Genomic DNA, 25814 nt, shown 5'->3' with positions numbered 1-25814 from the left:
CCAATACCGGCCGGGGGAACATCAGCATTGGAGACCCATGGACCCACTATCTACTCAAACTAGACTCTGTACTCATTTATCCTGTCCCCATTTCTTCCTATTTAAGTCTGAATTTTTTTTCTGAGTAATATTTTGATAGATTCTATTTCCAGAAATTTTGAAGAATTAGATTAACAAATTTCTAACAGGTTCGTTAATAAGTATTCTTAGCCCAGTCAAAATATTTCCCTTGAAATTTTATTTTTTTTTACATATTTTAGGCTGTTCATGAAATCACCTCCTCTTGGAAAGGTCTGGTTGAACAGTGAACATTAGAATTGTATGGCAGGAAAATCACCGAAGCTTCCTTTTAGTGTGCCTTTTCTCAACTTGGCTCTTGTCAGGGTGCGCTCTGGTATATTCTTGAAATGAAATGGCCCTTTCCCTCTTTAAGATGATATCCTGGAGCACTGTGAAAATGTAAGACATTTCTAGTCCCCATCTCAGTGCCTGACATAAATGGTGCTTAATGATATGAAATCATGTTAAAAACTTATGTTTTTAGTGGCATATGTGCTAATTATTGAGGGAAGAGTCTGGTTTTCATTTTTAGAGTGTAGTAGGTATGTAACAAATGCTCTGTTGCTGTTTTTAACTTAGAGAGAAATCTATAATGCCCTTACAGTTTTCCTAGAGCAGGAAATGTTTATGTGTCTTGGACCCCTTTGGCAGTATGGTGAAATATATAGAGTTACACAGGAAACCACTTGTATTTAAAATACATTCTCAGACTATATGCATATGCATGGACTCATACATATGTATGCATATGTATTACATACATATAGGAATTGCTTGGTTCACATACACATAGAATATATACGATGCATATCACACGTATTCTGTCTATATCGATCTATCTATAAATATATAATAGAATATATGTATATAGAATCAATGAATTATTATAGGTATATAAATCCATATAAGAATCAATAGATTTTTTTACATATTCATTTCTATCTCCTTCCTTCTTTCCCTCCTTCCCTTCTTCCATTCCCCTTCCTCTCTTTGTCTCTCTGTCTCCTTCTTTTCTTTTTTTCCTCCTTTATCTTCCTTCCTTTCTCCTTCCCCTTAATTCTTATTATTTCTGTTTCTCTTCTCTCCTTTTTCTCTTTCTTCTCTTCTTTTCTGTCTCTCTTATCTCTCCATGTGTGCAGGTATGCATGTATGCATATATGAAGAGTGGATGGTCTTAGGGAAATTATGAGGAGAAAACAGCTGGCATTTAGAGCCTAGTTTATTGATTTATGGATTTTATCTCATGATGAGATAATGAAAAGAGAAACTCACCCCCTGTCAAGCATTGGGAGGTGCATTTGCTCCTCTTCTGCCTCCCTGAGGATGCTTCCAGCCTGTGATTCTTTCCTGCTTCTGCTCCTGCTCCTGAGCTCACAGCTGCCTTCTGCATCTCACACCTTCCTTTCCAATTCCAGCTTTTGCAGTTTCCTCAGTTGATTCCCATTTCCTCCTTTCTTGCCCACTTGCTCCTCCCTTTCAAATCTCTTTGTAGCATTGTTTTCCCCCTCACTGATCTCTGAATGTGTGTGTGTGTGACCTCCACATTTAGCTCTCATCCTTCCTGAATTTTACTAGCAATACTGTAGTGGGTGATTTTGAAAAGGAAATGGTATTGGAGCCTCCTGAGTATCTGGGGATTTTCTGATTTAAACCAACATCTTATCAGTCATTATCTTTATAGCTTCCTTGCAAGAGAGTGCCAAAAGGTAATGACTTCCTCTGATTTTGTGTTATTCTCTACCCATACTCTCATGAAATGCCTTTGTAGTTAAATATATGAAATTAATATTTATTGCTGGTGTAACAAAAAAATCCGTATATATAAATGTATGTATGTGTGTGTATACACATATCTACATGCACACAAATACATACATACTTGCATGTTTGTATACATACACAGACATGCAATTACATTATACATGTGCACATGTACACAGGTATTCTGAGCCTCATGAATAAAACTTGTAACGCTTTTTTAGAGAGGAATCACATGAGCTTAGTTACCTAGGAGGCTTTCCCCCATTACCTGCTGTGCTAGAACTTATTCTTTCCTGCTGCAGGCTTATTTCTTAGCTGGACCTGGGCTTCTTTAAAGTTAACAGATTATATGAGCCCCTTTAGAGGGACACAGAGCCTCCAACGAGGCTGTACCCAATATTCCTAATATACCTCTGCCAGCAGTGAGATTTCACTGACCACCATTAGGAAGTAGCAGAGAGCTGCGGAAGACTCAGAGAGTAAGAGGATGCTCGGAGCCTGAAAAGCAGAAGCTGAGATTTGATTAATCTTTCTGGCCACAGGATGCCAGTGTTGAACCACTTTTTGCTTGATAGCGTTCCTCTGATGGAAATAAAATGTGCTCTTTAAGGGAGCCGTGGGCTCGATGGAAAGCAGTTTTTTTTTTTTTTTTTTTTTTTTTTTTTGCCAGCTGTGATAGAGTAGTTAATTCCTCTGTTCTTTCTTTCTTTTTTAAAAACATGAGCTTCTTGTGCAGGAAGGGAGGGGTAGATACCTCTGTGACATATTCAAATCCACTGTGGTAGCAGGGAAAATGACAAAGTACAGCCTGAGCCTGGACCCATAATCTTTTTTTTTTTTTTTCTATTTTATTGGTGGCCTCTGCGTCTCCCAGCAAGAGAATGAATGCTTACGCTAAACATTTGGGGGATGTGGAGGCCAGGCTTCCTGTACAACACACTCGCCTTTAAATAAAACCCATAATTATCTATGTCAGCCTAGAGCAGTGCTGGCAGAATTATTAAAATCTCTGTTCTGATGGACGACGTTGTGCTTCTGTAGGGTCCCACGAGCGCTCGTCCCGAGGAAGGTGTCGGTATAAATCCGATTCTTAGAAATCAGGAGAGTGCGTCTGACAGACTTTCGATGGAGTCCACAGTGTGACATTTTTCTTCCTAACCCTGGCTTGTAAATTAATTAAGCTTGTTTAGTCATTCTCAACATCTGCCCAGACTACCTTAGTGGTCAAAACTGCACATGCTGTGGGGATCAAGTGAGATTGTGTGTTTGAATGCCCTTTGAAAACGATAAAAGCACTTTTCATATGTAAAGTATTATTACAATTCCATTTTCCCAGAGTGGGAGGGGGAACTCTTGGCCTTGCACCTGGCAGTTAATATTTCACCCATGTATTAGCTGTCTGCTGCTATTCCCACACTCCTACCATATGTGGCTGGGCAAATCAGAGCCAGTAGGCCTGTTCCTGCTTCAGTCTTCCAAGGTAAACTCCTGAACACAGAAGGTATTGCTAAAAATACACAAATAGTGTTTTATGCTGCAGCTTTCAGATAACAAAATCTCTACCACGTGCTGCCTCATCTGCTCCACTTTATCTATTAATAGCCAGAACGGTATCATGGGGTTGTAATCTGTGGCCCTCAAAATGCTTCATAAGCATTACTGCAAGTAGGGGATTGATGGTCATCTTTGTGCTTTAAAATTGAACCTGGGGGGGTACAAGCATCTGTGGAGGCCCACTTGTATAGCCTGAGTACTCGACTTTAATGATAATTTTCTTTTAAAAAAGGTTAATTGGTACTTCTTTTTATCCCAGTTCTTTTCCAATAACTCTTCTCCTTTAATATATAGTCAAGCAAAATTTAACAGGATACTATTCCTATATGAAAACCATTCCAGACTTAAGGTCCATGTCTCAGCTTACATGAGTAATGTATGTTTTTCAAGTCATGAATAGACGTCTTATTATTAGACTTCTTATTAGACCCTTAAATTTATTATTAGATCCTTAAACTTCTGATTCTTCAGTATATCTCAGAACTTTATACTTGATTTATGGGATAGGTTGAACTCCACAGAGAGGCAAATAGCTTCTGATTCTTTAGTGTATCTCAGAACTTTATATTCGATTTATACTGGATAGGTTGAACTCTACTGAAATATAAATAGCTTTATTTTGCAGATGAGGAAGATAAGGCCCAGAGAGGTAGATGAATTTGTCCAATGTTACAGATAGTAAGTGTCTGAGAAAGGATTCAAATTCTGATCTTCTCCACTCCGAGGGCTAGCACTCTAGCCATTTCACCACCTTCTATATCAAGAATCAAAATAGCCAAGAAAAGTGACAAGTTTAGCAAGGGAATATTTTTTTTTTTTATTTTTTATTATATATATATATATTTTATAATATTATCCCTTGTATTCATTTTTCCAATTTACCCCCCCTCCCTCTATTCCCTCCCCCCGACGACAGGCAATACCATACATTTTACATGTGTTACAATATAGTCTAGGTACAATACATGTGTGCGAATATCACTTTCTTGTTGCACAATAAACATTAGATTCCGAAGGTACATGCAACCTGGGCAGACAGATATTAGTGCTAACAATTTTCATTCCCCTCCCAGTGTTTCTTCTCTGGGTGCAGCTACCTCTGTCCATCATTGATCAACTGGAAGTGAGTTGGATCTTCTTTATGTTGAAGATTTCCACTTCCATCAGAATACATCCTCATACAGCATTGTTGTTGAAGTGTACAGTGATCTTCTGGTTCTGCTCATTTCACTCAGCATCAGTTGATTTAAGTCTCTCCAGGCCTCTCTATATTCCTCCTGCTGGTCATTTCTTACCGAGCAATAATATTCCATAACCTTCATATACCACAATTTACCCAACCATTCTCCAACTGATGGACATCCATTCATCCTCCAGTTTCTAGCTACAACAAAAAGAGCTGCCACAAACATTTTGGCACATATATGTCTCTTTCCGCTCTTTAGTATTTCTTTGGGATATAATCCCAGTAGTAGCGCTGCTGGGTCAAAGGGTATGCACAGTTTGATAACTTTTTGGGCATAATTCCAGATTGCTCTCCAGAATGGCTGGATTCTTTCACAACTCCACCAGCAATGTATTAGTGTCCCAGTTTCCCCACATCCCCTCCAACATTTGTCATTATTTGTTCCTGTCATCTTAGCCAATCTGACAGGTGTGTAGTGGTATCTCAGAGTGGTCTTAATTTGCATTTCTCTGATCAGTAGTGATTTGGAACACTCTTTCATGTGAGTGGATATAGTTTCAATTTCTTCCTCTGAGAATTGTCTGTTCATATCCTTTGACCATTTATCAATTGGAGAATGGTTCGGTTTCTTATAAATTTGGGTCAGTTCTCTATATATTTTGGAAATGAGACCTTTGTCAGAACCTTTGTTTTTAAAAATATTTTCCCAATTTGTTACTTCCCTTCTAATCTTGTTTGCATTAGTATTATTTGTACAGAAACTTTTTAGTTTGATGTAATCAAAATCTTCTATTTTGTGATCAATAATGATCTCTAGTTCTCCTCTGGTCATAAATTCCTTCCTCCTCCACAAGTCTGAGAGGTAGATTATCCTCTGTTCCTCCAATCTATTTATTATCTCCCTCTTTATGCCTAAATCATGGACCCATTTTGATCTTATCTTGGTATATGGTGTTAAGTGTGGATCCATATCTAATTTCTGCCATACTAATTTCCAGTTTTCCCAACAGTTTTTTCCGAATAATGAATTTTTATCCCTAATGTTGGAATCTTTGGGTTTGTCAAAGATTAGATTGCTATAGATGTACCCTTTTTTGTCCTTTGTATCTAATCTGTTCCACTGATCTACCGGTCTATTTTGTAGCCAATACCAAATGGTTTTGGTGACTGCTGCTATATAATATAGCTTTAGATCAGGTACACTTAGACCACCTTCCTCTGAGTTTTTTTTCATTAGTTCCCTTGCAATTCTTGACCTTTTATTCTTCCATATGAATTTTGTTGTTATTTTTTCTAGGTCATTAAAATAATTTCTTGGGAGTCTGATTGGTATAGCACTAAATAAATAGATTAGTTTGGGGAGTATTGTCATCTTTATTATATTCGCTCGGCCTATCCAAGAGCACTGAATGTCTTTCCAATTATTTAAATCTGATTTTATTTTTGTGGCAAGTGTTTTGTAATTTTTCTCATATAATTCCTGACTTTTCTTTGGTAGATGGATTCCCAAATATTTTATACTATCAACATTTGTTTGGAATGGAATTTCTCTTTGTATCTCTTGCTGTTGCATTTTGTTAGTGATATATAAAAATGCCGAGGATTTATGTGGATTTATTTTGTATCCTGCCACTTTGCTGAAATTTTGAATTATTTCTAGTAGCTTTTTAGCAGAGTCTTTGGGGTTCTCTAAGTATACCATCATGTCATCTGCAAAAAGTGATAGTTTGATTTCCTCATTTCCTACTCTAATTCCTTGAATCTCTTTCTCGGCTCTTATTGCCGAGGCTAGCGTTTCTAGTACTATATTGAATAGTAATGGTGATAGTGGGCAACCTTGTTTCACTCCTGATCTTACAGGGAAAGGTTGCAGTTTATTTCTATTGCATATTATGCTTACTGACGGTCTTAAATATATACTCCTGATTATTCTAAGGAATAGTCCATTTATTCCTATACTCTCAAGAGTTTTTAGTAGGAATGGATGTTGGATTTTGTCAAATGCTTTTTCTGCATCTATTGAGATGATCATATGGTTCTTATTAATTTGATTATTAATATGGTCAATTATATTAATAGTTTTCCTAATATTAAACCAGCCCTGCATTCCTGGAATAAATCCTACTTGATCATAGTGTATTATCTTGGAGATGATTTTCTGAAGTCTTTTTGCTAATATCTTATTTAAGATTTTAGCATCAATATTCATTAAGGAGATTGGTCTATAATTTTCTTTCTCAGTTTTCGATCTACCAGGTTTAGGTATCAGTACCATGTCTGTGTCATAAAAGGAGTTTGGTAGGACTCCTTCATCCCCTATTTTTTCAAATAATTTATATAACATTGGGGCTAATTGTTCTTTAAATGTTTGGTAGAATTCACATGTGAATCCATCTGGCCCTGGGGATTTTTTCCTGGGGAGTTGATTAATAGCTTGTTCTATTTCTTTTTCTGAAATGGGACTATTTAAGCAATTTATCTCCTCCTCTGTTAATCTAGGGAGCCTATATTTTTGGAGATAGTCATCCATTTCACTTAAGTTATCAAATTTATTGGCATAAAGTTGGGCAAAGTAACTCCTTATTATTTCTCTAATTTCCTCTTCATTGGTGGAAAGATCCCCCTTTTCATTTGTAAGACTATCAATTTGATTTTCCTCTTTCTTTTTTTTGATCAAATTTACCAAAGGTTTATCTATTTTATTGGCTTTTTCATAAAACCAACTCTTGGTTTTATTTATTAATTCAATAGTTTTTTTACTTTCAATTTTATTGATTTCTCCTTTTAATTTTTGTATTTCGAGTTTAATTTTTGGTTGGGGGTTTATAATTTGGTCTTTTTCTAGCCTTTTAAGTTGTAAGCCCAATTCGTTAATCTTCTCTTTCTCAATTTTCTTCAAATAAGCCTCTAAAGATATAAAATTTCCCCTTATTACCGCTTTAGCTGCATCCCAAAGATTTTGATATGATGTCTCATCATTATCATTATCTTGGGTGAAATTGTTAATTGTTTCTATAATTTGCTCTTTCACCCAGTCATTCTTTAAGATGAGATTATTCAGTTTCCAATTACTTTTTGGTCTATTTACCCCTAACTTTTTACTGAATGTAGCTTTTATTGCATTGTGATCTGAGAAGAAGGCATTTATTATTTCTGCCTTCCTACATTTAATTTTGAGATCTTTATGTCCTAGTATATGGTCAATTTTTGTATAGGATCCATGAACTGCTGAGAAGAAAGTATATTCCTTCCTATTGCCATTCAGTTTTCTCCAAAGGTCTATCATACCTAGTTTTTCTAATGTTCTATTTACTTTTTTAATTTCTTTCTTGTTTGTTTTGTGGTTTGATTTGTCTAAATCTGAGAGTGCAAGGTTGAGATCTCCCACTATTATAGTTTTACTGTCTATTTCTTCTTGCAGTTCTCTTAACTTTTCCTTTAGAAAGTTAGATGCTATACCACTTGGTGCATATATGTTTAGTATTGATATGGCTTCATTATTTATGCTACCTTTCAGCAGGATATAGTTTCCTTCCTTATCTTTTTTAACGAGATCTACTTCTGCTTTTGCTTGATCTGAGATAAGGATAGCTACCCCTGCTTTTTTGGCTTTACCTGAAGCATAATAGGCTCTGTTCCAACCTTTTACCTTTACTCTGTATGTATCTCCCTGCTTTAAGTGTGTTTCCTGTAGGCAACATATTGTAGGGTTCTGCTTTTTGATCCAATCTACTATCCGTCTCCGTTTGATGGGATCGTTCATCCCATTTACATTTACAGTTAAAATTACTAATTCTGTATTTCCTGCCATCGTATTATCCCCAGATTATGCTTTTTTCCCTTGACCCCCCTGATCCCCCTCCCCGATATTTAATTTACAGACCCCCCTTGTGCCGCACAACCCTCCCTCTTTTTTTTTTGGATCCCTCCCCCCTCCCTTCAAGTCCCTTCACTTATTCTCCTTTTCCTTTCCCCTTTTCCTCTCCCCCCTTTTAATGAGGTGAGAGAAAATTCTCTGAAAAACAAATATGTTAATTATTTACTCTTTGAGCCTCTTCTGATGAGAGTAAGATTCACACAATGATTCTCCCCCTCACTAAGTTCCCTCAGATATGGTGTATTTTCTATGTCTCTTCCTGGGATGTAGTTTCCCTCTTTTTATCACTCCTTCCCCTTTTTCTGAACCGACCTCCTTCCCTTTACCACACCCCCCTTTTTTTTTTTATATCAGTAAAATCAAATTATCCTTGAGTATTTTTTATATACCCACAACAGAGTTACAGTTCTCAAGGGTTCTGTGTACCTTTTTCTGTTTCTCTTCAGTCTTGTGGATGTAGATCAAATTTTTTGTTTAAGTCTGGTTTTTTTCTTAGAAACATATAGAATTCCTCTGTTTCATTGAATGACCATCTTCTTCCATGGAAAAAGATGCTAAACTTAGCTGGGTAGTTCATTCTTGGTTGCAGTCCTTGATCTTTTGCCTTTCGGAATATCAGGTTCCAGGCCCTTCTATCTTTTAATGTGGAGGCAGCCAGATCTTGGGTGACCCTTATTGTGGCACCTTGGTATTTAAATTGTTTTTTTCTAGCTGCTTGCAGGATTTTCTCCTTTGTGTTAATTCTGCAGCTTAGCCACAATATTCCGTGGTGTTCTTTTTTTAGGGTCTATTTCAGAAGGAGTTCGATGAATTCTTTCCACATCTACTTTCCCTTCTGTTTCTATTATCTCTGGACAGTTCTCTTTGATAATTTCCTGTAAAATAGAATCTAGGCTCTTTTTTTGGTCATAGTTTTCTGGAAGTCCAATAATCCGCAGATTATCTCTCCTAGATCTATTTTCCAGGTCTATAGATTTTCCCAGTAAGTATTTGACGTTGTTCTCCAGCTTCTCATTTTTTTTGTTTTGTTTGACTGATTCTTGGGTTCTCTGTGAATCATTCATTTCTATTTGTTCCATCCTGACTTTTAAGGAGTTATTTTCTTCTTTCACAGTTTTTAGTTCTTTTTGTAAGTGCCCAATTTCGTTTTTAAATGAATTATTTTGCTCTATTGAGTTTTTTTCCATTTCCCTAATTTTTTTTTTTTGAGAATTATTTTCTTTTTCCAATTCAGAAATTCTATTTTCTTGAGACTTTTTTATCTTTTCCAATTCAGAAATCCTACTTTCCTGTGTTTTTTTAACCTTTTCTAATTCACTAATTTTGTTTCCCTGCATCTCCTGTGAATTCTTTATTTTTTCCAACTCCAATTTCAGGACGTTGTTATTCTCTATCATAACTTCCCTTTCTTTTCCCCATTTTTCTTCGATCTCCCTCAATTTCTTAAGAGCTTCTTCTAGGAGAGAGTTATGTGATGGGGGGCAGGAATCGTTCCCCTTTAGGTTGTTATCTGATTCTCTGCTGTCAACTTCCTCGGGGTTGGACACCCGCTCTTTCTCTGTATAGAAGGAATCTATGGTTTTTCTAGCTTTTTTGTTCATACTTAAAAAAAATCTTTTGGGGTCTGTCTCTGGGGTAGGAAATTATTTACTTCTTTACCAGCTTCCTCCCAGACCGGATGGATGCAGCGGCTCCTGAGCCTGAGCTAAGAGAGAGCTCTGGGAGAGAGTTCCCCACCCTCTCCCTGGGAGTGCCTCAGAGGTGATTAGCACTGCTGTGCTTCGAGGGCGTAGAATAGTGAAGACTGCAGGAAGCCCAGGCTATGTGTCTGGGTGGGGAGTGGGTGTCTGCAGCAGGTGACGTAAGAAGCCCCTGCGCTCAAACTGGAAGTGTCTGCCAGAAACCGCGGTCCCTAGTTCAAAGGTTCCGCTTCTCTGGGACTTCCTGGAGCTGAGTTCCACTCCCTCCAGCTAAGCTAGGCAGTGTGTGTTGCCTTGGGCCGTATCCACCCACTTGTCAGTCTCTTAACTATTCTCAGGAGGTAGCTGAGGCCACACCCCCTGGTGCCGAGTCACCCCCAGGGTCCGGGGAAAATTTAATCTGAGTTTTAAAATATTTTGGCTTTCTCTTCTGAACTGCTAAATAATTAGCAGAGAAGAGCTAACAGCCTGTGCCAGATTCCTTTACCTCAGTGGCTTCTCTGATCCCAGAGCCCTTCCCAGCGCAATGGGCGCAGTGTGCCCCTACCCCACCGTCTGTGCTGGTCTTTCTTATTCCTCCCCTGAGAACTGACCTTTCCTGTTGAAACTCCAGATTCTCTTCAGCTGGTAAGTCGTGCTTCCAGTCCTTGTGGTATCTATCAGTCCTGAGCTAATTTTGAGACTTAATTTATCTAATTGGTTGTGAGGGAGTGAGGACGTTCACTGAGTCGTGTGTTTCCTCTCCGCCATCTTGGCTCCGCCCGCTTTGTGTCGCAAGGGAATATTGAAAAGAAGTTGTCTCCGAGCTGTCTTTTAGTGTTTTAGGACTTGGAAAGATGGATTTGCTGGCGCTGCTGAATGAGAAATTCTACTTGTGGGCAAAAGGGCTTCTTTTGTCAGGAGTAAAGGAAAGCAGAAAGTGTGGAGTTAGGTAGGAAGGCCTGGAGAGGTTTTTAAGGTTGATTTTTTGAGAGAAAGCAACTTTGGCAAGCATACCATTTAATTCCAAAATGGAGTGAGGGATTGGCAAGGGAAAAATATGCATTCTCCAGTGTTTTAAAAGACCTGCTGTCCAGCATGGGCCTGTTTTTTCTAAGGAACCAATGTGGAAGGTAGAAGATAATGACTCAGCCCCACCTGCCATTTGGTCAGTCATTGTAGGCCAGCCTGTCTCATGATCTGCTAGTTTCTCTCTGCTCTCTTCAGTCCTATTTCTGCCATCAGCCTTTGCCTACAAAGGTTTCAGCAGCTGCCTCACTGTTAACCAATTGCTGTGTTCCTGGGAAAATTCTGTTTAGTGGATTGGTCTTGTTCCCAACCTTGTTCTTGAAAAATGGGATTTTACTCTGCCTAATTGCCTCCTCTGATATTACAAGCCAGGAAAGGTTAGTTTTGACCTTTATAAGGGACCTCCGAATTATAGTTACTCTACTGGGGAGATGCACAGAGGACAGGAGAAGTGAGGGGAGGGAATTGGGGCTTTATAACTATTTTGAAGGAAAAGAAATACTAACTGTTCAGCATTTGGAGAGAGGGAATTGATATACAACTAGAAAGTGGATTTGTGGCACATGTCAGTGCCCAGAGGAGAAACCTTAGGGAGAAATGCTTACATCTATGCCCTTCTTTCATAGGTCGCCACAGTCTGATAATTGATTTTCTATTCTTCTCTAATCTCTCCCATGCTAAATCAACACTTCTAAAACACAGCTTTGACTCTTCCAATTCCCTATTCAAAAAGATTCAGTGGCTCCCTATTGCCTCTAAAACAAAATGCAAATTGTTCATGTTAGCAATTAAAATCTTGCAATCTGTCTTCCAATTTGCTGTTGAGTGATTTTTAGTCATATCTGACTCTTCACAACCCCATTTGGGGTTTTCTTGGCAAAGATACTGGAGTGGTTTGCCATTTCTTCTCCAGGCCATTTTACAGATGAGGAAACTGAGGAATTAAGTGACTTGCCTAAAGCACACAGACAGTAAGTGTCTGAGTCAGATTTGAACTCAAGGAGTTGAATTTTCCTGACTCCAAGCCACACCTGGACACCCCCAAAAAACAGCCCCCCAACTTTCTTTCCCCTTTGTGTCCATATCTTAGCCAGGCTGCCCTTATAACTGTTTTGCATATAGACAATGCACTCTCTAATTGCCCTCCTTTTGTTGTTCCCCATGCCTGAACTCCTCTTTCTACTCACTTCTTCTTCTTTTTTCCAGTCTCAGTTCAGATATCCCCTCCTTTATGAAGCTTTCATGATGATCTCTTCAGTTGTTAGTACTTTCCCCTCATCTTCCATTACTATATATATATAGTTTGGTTTCTTTGTGCTTGAAGTACCCTTCCAATATAATTCAACCAACATTTATTGAGCACCTGCTCTGTTCCGGGGAAATGAGATCTGTCAACTATTCCACTTAAAGTTGTGAGATTTTCTTCATCCTTTCCTCACTTATCTAACACTGAAGTTTACTATCATAGTTTCTTCTCTTGAGAAGCTTCCTTATCTCCAGCTAAAAATGGTGGTTTTCTACACCTCGACCTTAGCCTTACTGCCTCTATGTGTTTTGAGATTGTAAGAAAGGCTATTAATTCATTGTTTCATTCTAAACCACATCATTGCTCTCCTCGTCTCAACACCCTATTGTTGCACTCAAACCTACAGCGCAGAATCAGAGCAAATGTGTTGGAGATTAGCTTCCAAATGCTCTGTGGTTGCCCTAAATAGAATAAAGACACCTGCAGGTTTCACATCCCTGCAAGCAGGCCCTATCTGTTGAAAGCTGACTTTAAAGAGAAAGGGAATACTTTATTCTTGTTTTCAGTAAGTCCATGATTTGTGACCAGATGTGAATCAATGGTGTAAACAAAATAACAGAAGGGCCAGAGGGAAGACAGGACTTACGGTACACGACTCTCATGTCTAATCACACAAAGGGCTGGTGAAAGACATGGAGGGATTTCTTCTTAGTCCTCAGTTTAAGAGGTGGGGGAAGTTGGGGTATTAATGTGCTGCAAATTCCTGTTCATTGCTTGGGACTTTAACAGGATTACAATTCACTCTTGCACATCCAACCACTCAGCCAGATGACCTGTTCACCACGCTGCTGAGAAACTCAGATTCTAAGCCTGTCTCTGCTACTTAGGTCTTCCCCTCTCCAGGCCAGTTCCTAATTTATAAAATGAGAAGATTAAACTACATGACCTCTTTTGTGAGTAATGGACTCTCATGAAGACAATGAATCCCTTCTCAGAAAGTTTTTAAATTCATAAAACAAAATGCATATGGTTGGGAAGGAAATCAATTTTATAAGAAATATAGTCATTAAAATATTTCCCCCACCCAACTTAATCCCCTAAAATTAAGGTAAGAACTCATGCTCAAGGGTACTTTTCTTTTCTTTTCTTTTCTTTTCTTTTCTTTTCTTTTCTTTTCTTTTCTTTTCTTTTCTTTTCTTTTCTTTTCTTTTCTTTCCCCTGATACAATTGGAGTTAAGTGACTTGCCCAGGGTCACACAGCTAGGAAGTATTAAGTGCCTGTGACCAGATTTGAACTCAGGTCCTCTTTTGACTTCAGGTTGGTGCTCTATCTACTTCAGCACCTAGCTGTCCACCAAGGGTCTTTTCTAAAACAAAATCTATAAATCTATGATTCTGTAGGCTCCCATCCTGTCTTTCCTCCTTAGGAATTCCTTACTCCTCTCTCTCTTCCCATGGGCTGTTGCCATGGGGAGTTTGTTTCCTCCATCCCATTCTTTATACACATGTAGACTTACTCTCTGTTTTTCATTCACCTTGAATGGATCTAAGGGGCAAGGCAATAGAGAAAAAAATGAGGATTGAGGGAGAGAAGGAAGTCAATTGCCCTGTACAAGAGATGCTTCTTCTTATCTAATCCTGCTACTTCTTCAAACCTTGTACAGATTTTGCTTTAATCCACACATGATAACAATAATGTAGAGCTAGGAGAATTTCTCAGTCCAATTTTCTCATGCTAGAGTTGAAGAAACTGAGTCCCCCATGAAGTAAAGCCCAATGACTACTAAAGTACTGGTCCTCCAAATAGGAATTTGCAGAACTGATAATTTTACATAGGTCCTTTGGTTCTTATTCCTTTGCTGTTTACATTATACTATGTGGTCCTGTTCTTTAGCCCAGAATCCAATCTTTGCTCCAGTTGTCATGGAACCTGATTTTTCTTCTAAGATAGTTTCATTTTCTTTCATTCCTTTGAACACTCAAAGATTCTACATAAATTTCACTTCTTCTTCCTGTTTATATCTTCTTGGTCCTTTAGAAGTCACAGAAAGTTTTATTGAGCTTCTGCTAGTTAATTCAACCAATTTATGTATGCTTCTATACTACATACAACAGGGTATTAGGTAGCCTTCTATTCCTGGGTAGGATTGGGTAGGGTAGGGGGATGATTTGACACAAGCCTGTATAGTAGAAATACTATGGAACCAAGAATCCTGAAGTCAATCAATTTAAAAATAATTTTAAGTGTGCTCTATATTTCCAGGCTTGAGGGAGGAGAGAGGAGTCACTAACTAGTGGAATCAGAATAGGTTTCTTATATCCTTGAGATGATCCTTTAAAGGATCTAGGGACTCCAGAAGGTAGAAATACAGAGGGAGGTCATTCCAGGTATCAGGAACAGTCTAGATAAAGACATGCTGGTGGGAGATGGAATAATATCATGAATGGCCAATAGCAGCTGCATCTCAGAGAACATGAAAGGAATTAATAATTAATTTTAAATCCTTCTACTAGAATAATGTCAAGCTATATTCTGAGACTTCTTGGTAAGGACTTGAGATTATATTTTTTTGCCTTTTGGGACCACTCCTAATAGAAATGGGTTCTTTTTATCAAAACTAAAAATTCTCAAAATATGTTCTGTAAATCCTGGGAACCCTTTCAGGAGGTCTATGAGGTCAAAACTATTTTCACAATATTTCTAAAATATTTTTTTGCCTCTAAAAGTATCCCTCCTTCTTCCAACTACATAGCTATGTGAGGCCCTATTTTCTTCTTTATTTGAACTAGGTATTGGGTTTATCTTGAAAGGAAACTCACATGAGATCAGAATGATAAGGCAAAGTAAACCGAACAGAGGAGATTGATATGCCGATAGTACTAAGAGTGAAGAGATGACATATGATAGGATAAAACAGATAGGTTTTATGTTTTGTTTTGAATCTCATAATTGAGAGTATCTTTATGTTCTTTATATAAAGGGAAAATCACCTACTTAGGAAAATGAGAATGAATCACTTCACTTTTTGTCTCAGTTTCCTTAACTGTAAAATAAGATTAAATTAGATGCCCTCTTAAATTCTATTCTGTCTCAATTATCTCCCCCCCCCAAAAAAAAAAAGCAAAAGCACTTAGTAGGGGGCAGAGATTAAAAAAATAGTGGAAAAAATGCTAGCTCGGTCTAATTAATACTTAACTGGTATTCTTGGCAACAAAATCCCAAGTGAGGGAGAACAGCTTATATCAGCCCTACTGAGAGATTAATTAAGACTGGCTATAACGACAGAAACTTTGATGCTTTGGAGCCAATGGGGAAATTCTGAGGAGCAAAAGTGATCCAAGAAGAGAGCTCCAGTAAGATTAACTAGGTAACAGCCTGGATCCAGGGATAGAAAGATTGCTGGGGAAATAGCAAATGATTTCACCCTATTAAAAGTGACAGGCCAAATGGTTTATGTAAACTCTCACTGAATTTTATAGCATAAAGTTTCTTATGTCTTCTGCTGTTAGATGTTTTCAGATGTTTGGTTCAGAAATGAGAAGCTTGCCAACAAATGGAAGGAACAAACCAAGGAACCCAGAAAGAGTAGAGAGAGAAATGGCAAAAGTGATATTAATTTGAACCTTATGTGAGATCCTGATGAAATAAATACTCATACAAGTCACTCAGTTTGCTTAAGGCACTTAATGTGCTAAGTGTTAGGGATACAAATTAAAAAAAAACAAACCAAAAACTTGTTTCTGCCCTAGAGGAGTTTACAATTTAATGGGCAATAGGAATCTGAGAGATGGTGAGGGGAGAGGAACAGGAGAAGGAAAAAGTAGTTTTTCTAGGACATGGTACAGAATTCAGTCAGAGAGGTTTCAAAGTAGTACAGCCAGGTGAGAAAGGAGTTACTATCTGACCTAAGCTCTCTATGAAGGAGTTGTGGAGTCTAATCAAAGAGACAGACCGTAGTGATGATCTTACAGGGTTTATCCTAATAATGAACTTTTGAGTGCAGGTTAGAGAAGTCAGTCAGAGAAATTTCAAGATAGTTCAGCCAGATGAAAAATGAGAAATGAGACTATTGTGTGTTTTGAATATTTTGGCCAGGACCAAGGGCATTGTCACAGTGCTGATATGTCTTCTGGAGCTTTGCTTCTCATTTATCTCTAATTGTACTTTTTTTTTCTTCTTTAAATTATTATTTATAGATAGAATAACCAGAACCCTGCAGATATTGCTGGAAGTTGTACCCACAGAAGATGGCCATAATAAGTCATGATCGGTTGAATTCCAAAGAAGGCTCCATATGTTGATGTTCTACTCTAATCTGTTTCTATCTGAGCGAAATGAAAATGAGAAACTGCTTCTTGAGATTCCACAAGATTACAAGACTGGGTTACGGCTGAAATCTCAAAGGAAACAAGTATTTCCAAGCAGAGTTTTCTTATGTGTTCAAACCTGTGTTCAAGAAGTTTAGGTGTACCTTCAGGTACATGTGTAGAGAGCCATTCACACTGCCTTTTTTAAGGGCAGACACCTTTTGTGGGCAGGGGAAGGAGAGATGACAACAAACCACTCTCTGCGACATTGCCTTACTGAATCCTAGGGTCTTCAAATTGAAGGCCATGGGACATTTTCTGTATTACACGTGGTTTTTTTTTCTGTTGTTTTGTTTTTTTGTTTTAATGGTTTTACATGTTCTAGGTAGATATACTGTGAAAAGTGTTCTCTGCTCTTTGGACTTGTCACTCAACTTGATTATGATGTGAGATTGAGTGACAGGAGTCCATCTTCACTTTAAATATTCAATCATAAGTCTTCTTTCTTGTTTCATTTGCACTGTATTAGTCCTCCAAATAGTCACACTGGCTTAGGTATCACTACTCCTTTTTTTAACAAACTGAGAAGGGATGTAACTTTTTTTTTGAGTGCATTAAAAGAGAGGAGCTTTGGAACTATTGTTTATAAGTTTTACTCAGCAAATGTGCTGACCTGAAAACCTGATTTGTTTATTTATTGTGAAGATTTTTTATCATAGGGCCATGCAAGAAATCACACATTTTGGACAAAGTCTTTTTTTTTCCTTGTGAGGAGGGTGAAATGGAAAGGACAGAGGTCTTCATCCTTTTCCAAATCAGTCCATTTTAAATTTTCACAATAAATAACTGAACTTCTAGTACCAGATGTTTTTAGCCCCTCTCTCACCTGGAAAAAAAAAGAATAACTTCCTGTTGAATATATCAGAAAATAATTTTTTTTTTTTGCATCTTCAAAGAACCAACATCAACATTTAAAATGTTTCACCAAGGTGGGGAAATTGCCCAACCACATCCTTGCACTCATATCTGTATGCACTGTTTCTTTTTTAAAAGGAGATTTTTGTTTTTGAATAATTTTATGGAGTGACAAATTTAAAGTGTTCCTGTATTTTATACATAATTTTATTAAAAAAGAAAACCAAAAATAGTTGAATAAGATGATGGTGTATTATACTGAATGAACATTTAACTGGGATTTAAATGATTTTAATTTTAGGGCTGTCTCCCACAATTGAGGGTAGGTGTCTTTGACTATACAACTTTATCACAATGGCCCTCAATTGCTTCATATCGAAAATGCAGATTTATGGCTGAACTTTTGTATCTTGTGAAACAGAAAATGGAGGCAAGGAATAGAATAGAAGAAATTCACTTGGGACAAAAGGTGCACCTTATGATGGGACTTTGGTACCATCTAATTATTTAAATGTTGTTGATGTGGGACAAAGTTCAGGTTTACCTGTTCTAATTAAGGTCGTGATAAAATAGAAGAGATGAATTGCAAACATCTCCAAGTTTATGTCCTACGATTTTATAAATTATTCAAATTGTTTGAGTAAAGATGTCTATTTACCTGAAAGACTGAGGGGTAGATATATGGAATGTTGTTACTAAAAATTGGACGTGGAATTGTTATTAATGATTGACAGTTTGTTCAAGAATTTCCAGTTACTATTGTCAATAATTTCAATGGAGAGATCAATTTCATTTGCAGAGAGAAAATATGTGACAAATGTATTTTTTAAAACGAATGAGAGAAAAGTGTGTATATGCGTGTATGTGTATAAGTATGTGTGTACATGCACTGTACTATAGGAGAAAGAAAGAAGGAACTTTTTAGAAAAGAATCAAAGCAGTGTTGAAATTCAGAAACTTTCATGTTCTACAAGTCTAATTAACATTGTAATAGTGGGCAGATTCTTGTCCTCTGGATGGTTTTCATGATATTAATAATAATAGCTATCATGGCTTCCATTATGGTCCTTTACAAACCTCATCTCACTTGATTCTCACCATAACCCTATGAGAGGTGGGTGCTATTATTATCTTCCCTGATTGTTGAGGAAACTGAAAAAGACAGCAGTTTTTTGTTCTTTTCTTTTTTGAATTTAATACATCTTTTTTTCTCAGTGACTTTAGTTCACAAATATTTGGTAAATGACTTATTTAGGATTCCACAGAAAGTGAATATCTAAGGACAAATTAGAACTCGGGTATCTCTAACTCCAGGCCCAGAGCTCTATGGACTGCTTTATCTAGCTGACCCCATTTTACAGATATGAAAACTGAGTTCTAGAGAGAGGAAGTGTCCAAGGTCACATAAGCATAATATGAGAAACTTGGACTAAGATAACTTTTGAGGTGCCCTCCAATTCTTTGTTTCTACTTTGGCCAGTGCTGCTTCTTCTTTGCTTCTCCATGTTAAATTCTTGTACCATATTGACCAAAGCCAGATTAATCTTAATATTTTCTGTAGAAATTAGTTATCTTATTACTGACTGACTTTGTAACAGGATAAAACCACTATTGAATATACTTTTTTAAATTAATTTTTTTTGAGGCAATTGGGGTTAAGTGACTTGCCCAAGGTCACACAGCTAGGAAGTGTTAAGTGTCTGAGGTCACATTTGAACTTGGGTCCTCCTTCCTTCAGGGCTGGTGCTCTATTCACCATACCCAACTAGCTGCCCCATATACTTTATTTTTTTAAATGAATATATTCGAATGCTATTATAATATCATTTTATTAGTAAAACCATTACATATTTCACATTTTTTAAAAATGGATATGTTAGAATGTTATTATGACAAGATTTTACTGGTAAATGCCCTATTAAATATATTTTGCATTTTTGAAAAATGCTATGCTGCAATGCTATTATGATGAAATTTTATTGGTAAAACCAATATTAAATATATTTCACATTTAAAAAATGAATACGCTGATTGCTATTGTGAAATCATTTTATCCAGACTAAACATTTTAGTTCAGTTGACAGTTTTTAAGAGTTATGGAAACTAGTCAGATTTTCTGTGGGGAAAATAATGTGTAATTGAAAGATTTTTTTGTTTGTAATTATTTGATTTTTGTTGTAGGTCGTTTTAATATCATATCTTTCTAATTAAAGAAATGCATATTTTATTTGGAGGTTATTTTATATTGTGCAAATTTTCTTGATTGATCCCTTTTGTTTTTCTAAATAGCAAAGTGTTTAATTGGGACAAAACTATAATTAAATAATGAAAATGGAAAAATAAAATGCATCTCCAGCTGTCTTCATTCCATCCAATGAAGGCTTGCAATCTCACAGATCCTCCCGCTTATGTGGAAGGAAGAAAAGTTGTGGTTCTAAGTGACAAAGGGTTACATTGTGGCCAGAACCCTCTTTTAGCTCTGCCCCTCACAAGTAGTCAGGCCATCTGACTGTAATTTTGCAAACACAACTATATAAATATATATCTACATAGTAGCAATTTAGAATGGGCTAATGGTAACCATGGTCGGCATATTAATTAAAAACCCACATATAATAGATATATAATGTTTTTTTTTTGAATTGGGAATTTAATACATCTTTATCAGTAACTGGTTCAACAAAAATTTGGTAAATGCCTACTTTTTCAAAGTATTTTGGAAATATTATATTTTTAAACTTTAAAGTAAAATATAGTAAACTATGTAAAATAGTACTTTTTTAAGATTTTTAGACAATTACTAACAAAGCATTGTTTGCATTAGAGCTTTTAATACAATTTTCAAAGAGTGTTTTTTTTTCCCCAAAGATCTTTTTTTACTCAAATGAAGTCATTCCAAATGATAGCTGACTTGGGTCAGAGCCATAAGTACCAATTTTTGCATTCAGGACAGGAAACACAAAATGAACTGGGCAAGTATAACACTTTCTGTTATACTAGTGTTAAAGGAGGAGAGGAGAAAGTTCTCCTAAGAAAACTATATATTTCAACAATTTTATTAAGTGGTTGCTAAGCTCAGCTATTTCTAAATATTGTAAAAACAAAAACCTTCGAGTTCAGGTTATTCTCCAAATTCAGCACCCTGTCAAGCCCTATCCTAGTTAGACTCTGAATTCATCATTTGGAAGAACACGATGCTCTTCATGTACTGTAGATGGTGAGACTCCATTATTAAATTTAAATATTTATGATTTTTTTTCGTTGGGGGGGGAATGAAGGGGAAGGGAAATGATGGTAGTGAAAATAAATTAGGCAGATCTTTTGGCAAAGAATGGCACATTTTTTTCTATCTGTAAATGGAATTTTGCAGGCTTTCATCTTGATGTGTTTGGTAACATCCAAAGTGATTATCCCAAGTCTTCATTGTATTATTAGAAAATAGCTTAAAGTAGAGAAGATTACATAATTCAATGAAAATTCTGTGGCTGTAGGTAGTGCTCAGGAAGGACTATTTGGTCTAATTTTCAGATGAGTTATGTTAAAAAGGAGGGTACCTTTGCTACAATATCTTGTGCTTAAGACACTGCTAATGTACAGAAATAAAAAGTTAAGGTCAGAGTAGGAGGAAATGGGAGGTAGTGAATGAATGGGTATACATATTTCAGTGTCAGTTTCTCAGAAACATGGAGGCCTCTGGGTTTTGAATGCCTTCTTGAAAAGAATGCTCAAATTTTAACTCCATCCTGGAATGCATGGTGGGTAATATGGATTCTCTGATTTTTTTTTTCCTATTAGGAACAAATTCTGGAGAAGGGGTATTTGAAGAGATCTTGAAATTGTAAATGATGTGTTAAATAGAGAATCTTGAAATGAGTGGCATTTCTTTTCTTCTATAATCAGGGAAGGAAATTACACTTACATTGTAGTTCTACATAAAGGGAAATAAAGCATTTATCTTAGTTTTAAAAAAGATGTGTGATTTGAGATGCAGAACACTTGTGAAAGTTGCTCAATCTATCCTAGATTAAGTGCAATTTATTAATAATAACATTACTTACAGATTGAAACAACAGTCTAAATTCTAATGTCAGAGAGTCTAGACAAAAAAATACTTTATCAGGTAGCAAACTGTGGGCATTATTGTCTGCTTGGCCTTTCCTGTTTACATTCCTTTATTTGTTATTATAAACATACAGGTGCCACTTTCTACTTTTAACAGTATTTTTAAAAATTAAAACATTGTTTTTTTTTAACATTCCAATTCTTAAAAGTGACTTTTAATGTCATTTAATAAAGAATGTGTCAATATTTAGAAGAGAATGTCCATTAGGATCCAATTTTTTGTAAGCACACATCTGTAAATGTTAGAGAATAAGGTGTTTTTGTTTGTTTGTTTGTTTGTTTTTAGTTATTGCATTGTCAATGCAAGTTGTAAGACAAAGTGATTGGAGTTTTCCTACTAATACTTGCTTGATAGGGCCCTTTCCTACCCAGAGTTAGCTAAATTTTTTTTATTGTTAGGAAACAGCTTAATAGAAAGAAAATATATAGTCGGTGAAAAGAATTTCATCTTCTCTCTAATGGTTGCTTTATGTAGAAGAATGGGAGATAATTGGTCCATGGTTGTGTTAACAGCATATTTTGGTGGTCAACAGAGTAAATGGTCTGGAGATCATGTTGTAGGAGAATCATTTGAAGGATGTAGAGATGTTAGCCTGCAAAAGAGTCAGAGATAGGATAATCAAAGTCTTTCTATATTGGAGGGGTTGTCATGTGAGGATAAGGTATGACTTAGTCTGTTTGGCCCAAGGATAGAATTAGACACTTTGGATAGAAGTGGTAGAGACGTAGAGTTAGGCTTGATGTAATGAAGAAAATAAAAATCTAAAAAACAAAAACATCTCAAAAAGTAGAGCTATCCCTAAATGTGTTGCTATGAGGTGGGGAAGATACTAAATATCCTAACTTAAGATGCTTTTCAAGCCAAGACTGAATGGCCTCTTCAGTATCTTGTCAAGGACATTTCATCCCTTAGATGCTTTTATGCGTCCTTTCCATTTCTAAGAATTTTGTAATTCTGAACATAATTGTGGTTACAATTAAGGCAATTCCATTTTTTTTTCAATTCTACATAACTTAAAAAAAATTTTTGCAGTACCATCATAATTATTCTGGGGTGTGTTTTTTCCACCCTTGAATCACCACTTTTTGTTGTTTGTGTTTTTTTTTAATTTTATGCTCATAATTATTCTCAATGTGATGAATTCAAGAATTGGAAGTGTAGCCAGAGTTGTATTCTTGTCACTACCTGAATTGTGCTAGTGTGAGTCTAACTTTGACATTTCAGTTCCTGGGAAACTTTTTCTTCCTTCCATAGTCTACCTTAGAGAAAGCCACATGATTTGATAAGATAGTTTCAGCTGCCAATAGCTCTCTGTTACTTAGTTATTATGGTGTATTTAGATCTGAGAATGCTGTATAATTTTCAGGCAGTAACCTTTCCTAGTAAAAGCACAGCCTTAATGGAGATCTGAGAACTATATGGATGACTGTGATGATTTGGAAGGGAACCACTCTTACCTAATTTCTGTAGACCTGAGGAAAATATAGGTTGCAAGGTGAATTCCTTTAATCATATGAAGTAACTTACAGTTAGTAGAATTGAAAAATAATACTTTTTGCCCTTTTTGTACTCTTGGTTTTTTTTTTTTAGAGAGTTACATATGTCATTTGACGACAATAATAGCTCACATGTAGGTTGTTTTTAAGATTCACAAAGTTCTTTACGCCCCTTATCTTCTGAACTGTCTGTAAGACTTGATTTCAAATCCATTTGACAAAATGGTGCCAGAAATTTGATGAGGCTTTTCTTATTGTTTATGCCACAGAAATATGGTTTTCCTTATTAAAGAAAAACATGTTTTCAACAACATGAGATTCAAGATATTTAGTAGACTTGTGGCAAAATGGAGGAGATCTTTGGGAGGATATTCCTGTGCAGATTTTTATTTTTGGCTTTGACTTGAACATGGAAATGTGAAATAAGAGCTTACAAGTTTGATTACATTACTTCTAAGATGCTTTCCAGCTCTTAATCGATGAGCCTAGAACCCTTGTGTCTAAGTGCCTAGAAATAGAACTTCAATGTTGACTGTGTCACTACTTCCCTGATCCTAGATTTTTACTGTTTTGATCTTCTGTAGATCTGAAGAGAAATTTTCCCTCAATTTGTCTTCCATATTTTAATACCCCTCCCCTCATTTAATTCCATATATTAAAAACTCTTACAGTAAGTTACATAGATGTGCAAAATAACTTTAGGCAATAATAGCTACAGATTGGGTAGAGAAAGAGTGAATATGTATATGGTATGGAGCATGTGTATTTGCGTGTGTGTGTGTGTGTGTGTGTGTGTGTGTGAGAGAGAGAGAGAGAGAGAGAGAGAGAGAGAGAGAGAGAGAGAGAGAGAGAGAGAAAGAAAGTGAATGGCCTACTTTGCAAACTACATATATTAATTATCTTAAACACTACCATTGTTGAATTTCTTTATTGTTCCAATGACATAAATTAAGCTGCTGTTATTGTACTAGCCGCCAAGTCCAAAAATTGTGATCAGGCATTTTCTAGCCCTTTCAGGAGAGAAAGAGGGTGCTGCTTTCCTCCTAATTCCTTCAGAGAAATTCATCACCAAATGTGTTTTTCCTGTGACAGCTATAAGTAGTGTGAATCCCAGACTAGCCTTTTATGCTTACCACTTCCATGACTGTGGATTTTGACTCAGACTATGTTCAACCTCAAAAAGTAGGAAAAAAAGCAAGACTTCACTTTCTGTTTTGATAAATTGCCTGGAATTGGTAACATTTAAAAAAAAAGTTATTTGGGACCAAGGAATCATCATTTCTTATCATTTATTTCTTTATCTTTATCATTTAGTTATTTTGAATTTAGACTATTGGCTAAAAACAAAACAAAATGAAAAAAAAATGGCATAACTCCCTCCCCCAAATTAAGACAAATAGGAAGACCATTTTTCTCTTTAGGAAGGATGTAACTGAGTTATTAATTTGCTTTCATGTCTATTAGTATATCTCATGTATTAAAATCAAAAGGAGATGCCATGAGAATCATTGTCTTCTCCCTATGCTACTTCTCTCCAGTGGACAAGTTTTGTTGTGTTTTCCTAATGCTAAATGTTGACTCCCTGAGGTTTTATAATGAGCACAGAATCAGAAAAGAGCAAGATAAATCACCTCCCCTACTAAGTGTTCGATAGATTTAATTTGTCTCCCTTTCTTGATAAATATTTGATATTAAAGCCCACTAAACTTGCCTTGCCTTTTCATTCCCATGAGGCTATTTGGCTAGTGAATGGTTAGCTATTATAGACTAGAGAGCGGTACACTGCTGGAGATTATAATTTAGAGATCTTGGTTTGGATCATTAGTGACTGATTGACACTACATGAAGATTCTTCCATAGTCTGCTATTGCTTTAAGAGCCCGTCAACAAGCATTTATTAAGGTGGTTGTTCCAGGTCCTTTGTTAGACTATATAGGTACAAAGACAGAAATGTACAGCTTTTGTGCTCAAGGAGCTTACACTTGACGGGAATGTGTGAACATTATAACAATGAGCTGATACTTTTTCCTTAAATTATATTGTAATGACAATTATTTTTAGTATCAAAGGGCAGGTTCACAAATATGTGATAAACATGTACATGTTTTTTACAGTAGTAATGGTTTCTACCATTGAAATTCTTGATTGGATTTTCATTTCAAAAATTCAACTCTTTGCAAACTATGAAATGAATTTAAATAAGTGTCCAATAGACTATAGCTGTTTTCATATAATATGATATCATATTTTCTTCCTAATTCAATTCAATCCAACAAACATTTATTAAGTGTCTCCTACATTGTCTGTGTCAGGTTCTGGGGCTATGGAAACATAAACCAGTCACTGAATTCAAACAGCTTCCAAATGATACATTTGGATCCAGCACATAGATGGTGGGTAGTCTGCTGAGCTTAAGGTTTATGAATTGTCCAAAGACCTTACAGGTCATAGGTATCAACTACTGGTCATTTTGGTAATGAAATGTGACAAAATACATGTGTGACTATTACATATCAACTACTGGTTTGGGTATCTTGCTCACAATAAATGCTTGTAGAATGAGTGACTGATGAACTGCTT

General features: G+C 36.3%; 1 protein-coding gene across 1 annotated transcript in view; it reads left to right on the top strand.

The window, feature by feature from the left end:
- Positions 1–19960, top strand: part of SLC7A11 (solute carrier family 7 member 11) — a 110626-nt gene extending 90666 nt beyond the window's left edge. The window contains exon 12 of the mRNA XM_074276161.1: positions 16590–19960. Coding sequence (XP_074132262.1) covers positions 16590–16660 — 71 coding nt within the window. The 3' untranslated portion in view covers positions 16661–19960. The remainder of the gene's footprint in view (positions 1–16589) is intronic.
- Positions 19961–25814: the final 5854 nt, after the last annotated feature.

This window comes from Sminthopsis crassicaudata, chromosome 6, assembly GCF_048593235.1.
Source record: "Sminthopsis crassicaudata isolate SCR6 chromosome 6, ASM4859323v1, whole genome shotgun sequence".
NCBI classification, from domain to species: Eukaryota; Metazoa; Chordata; class Mammalia; order Dasyuromorphia; family Dasyuridae; genus Sminthopsis; species Sminthopsis crassicaudata.
The sequence above is the reverse complement of the archived record's forward strand: the minus strand, read 5'-3'. Positions and strand labels throughout refer to the sequence as shown.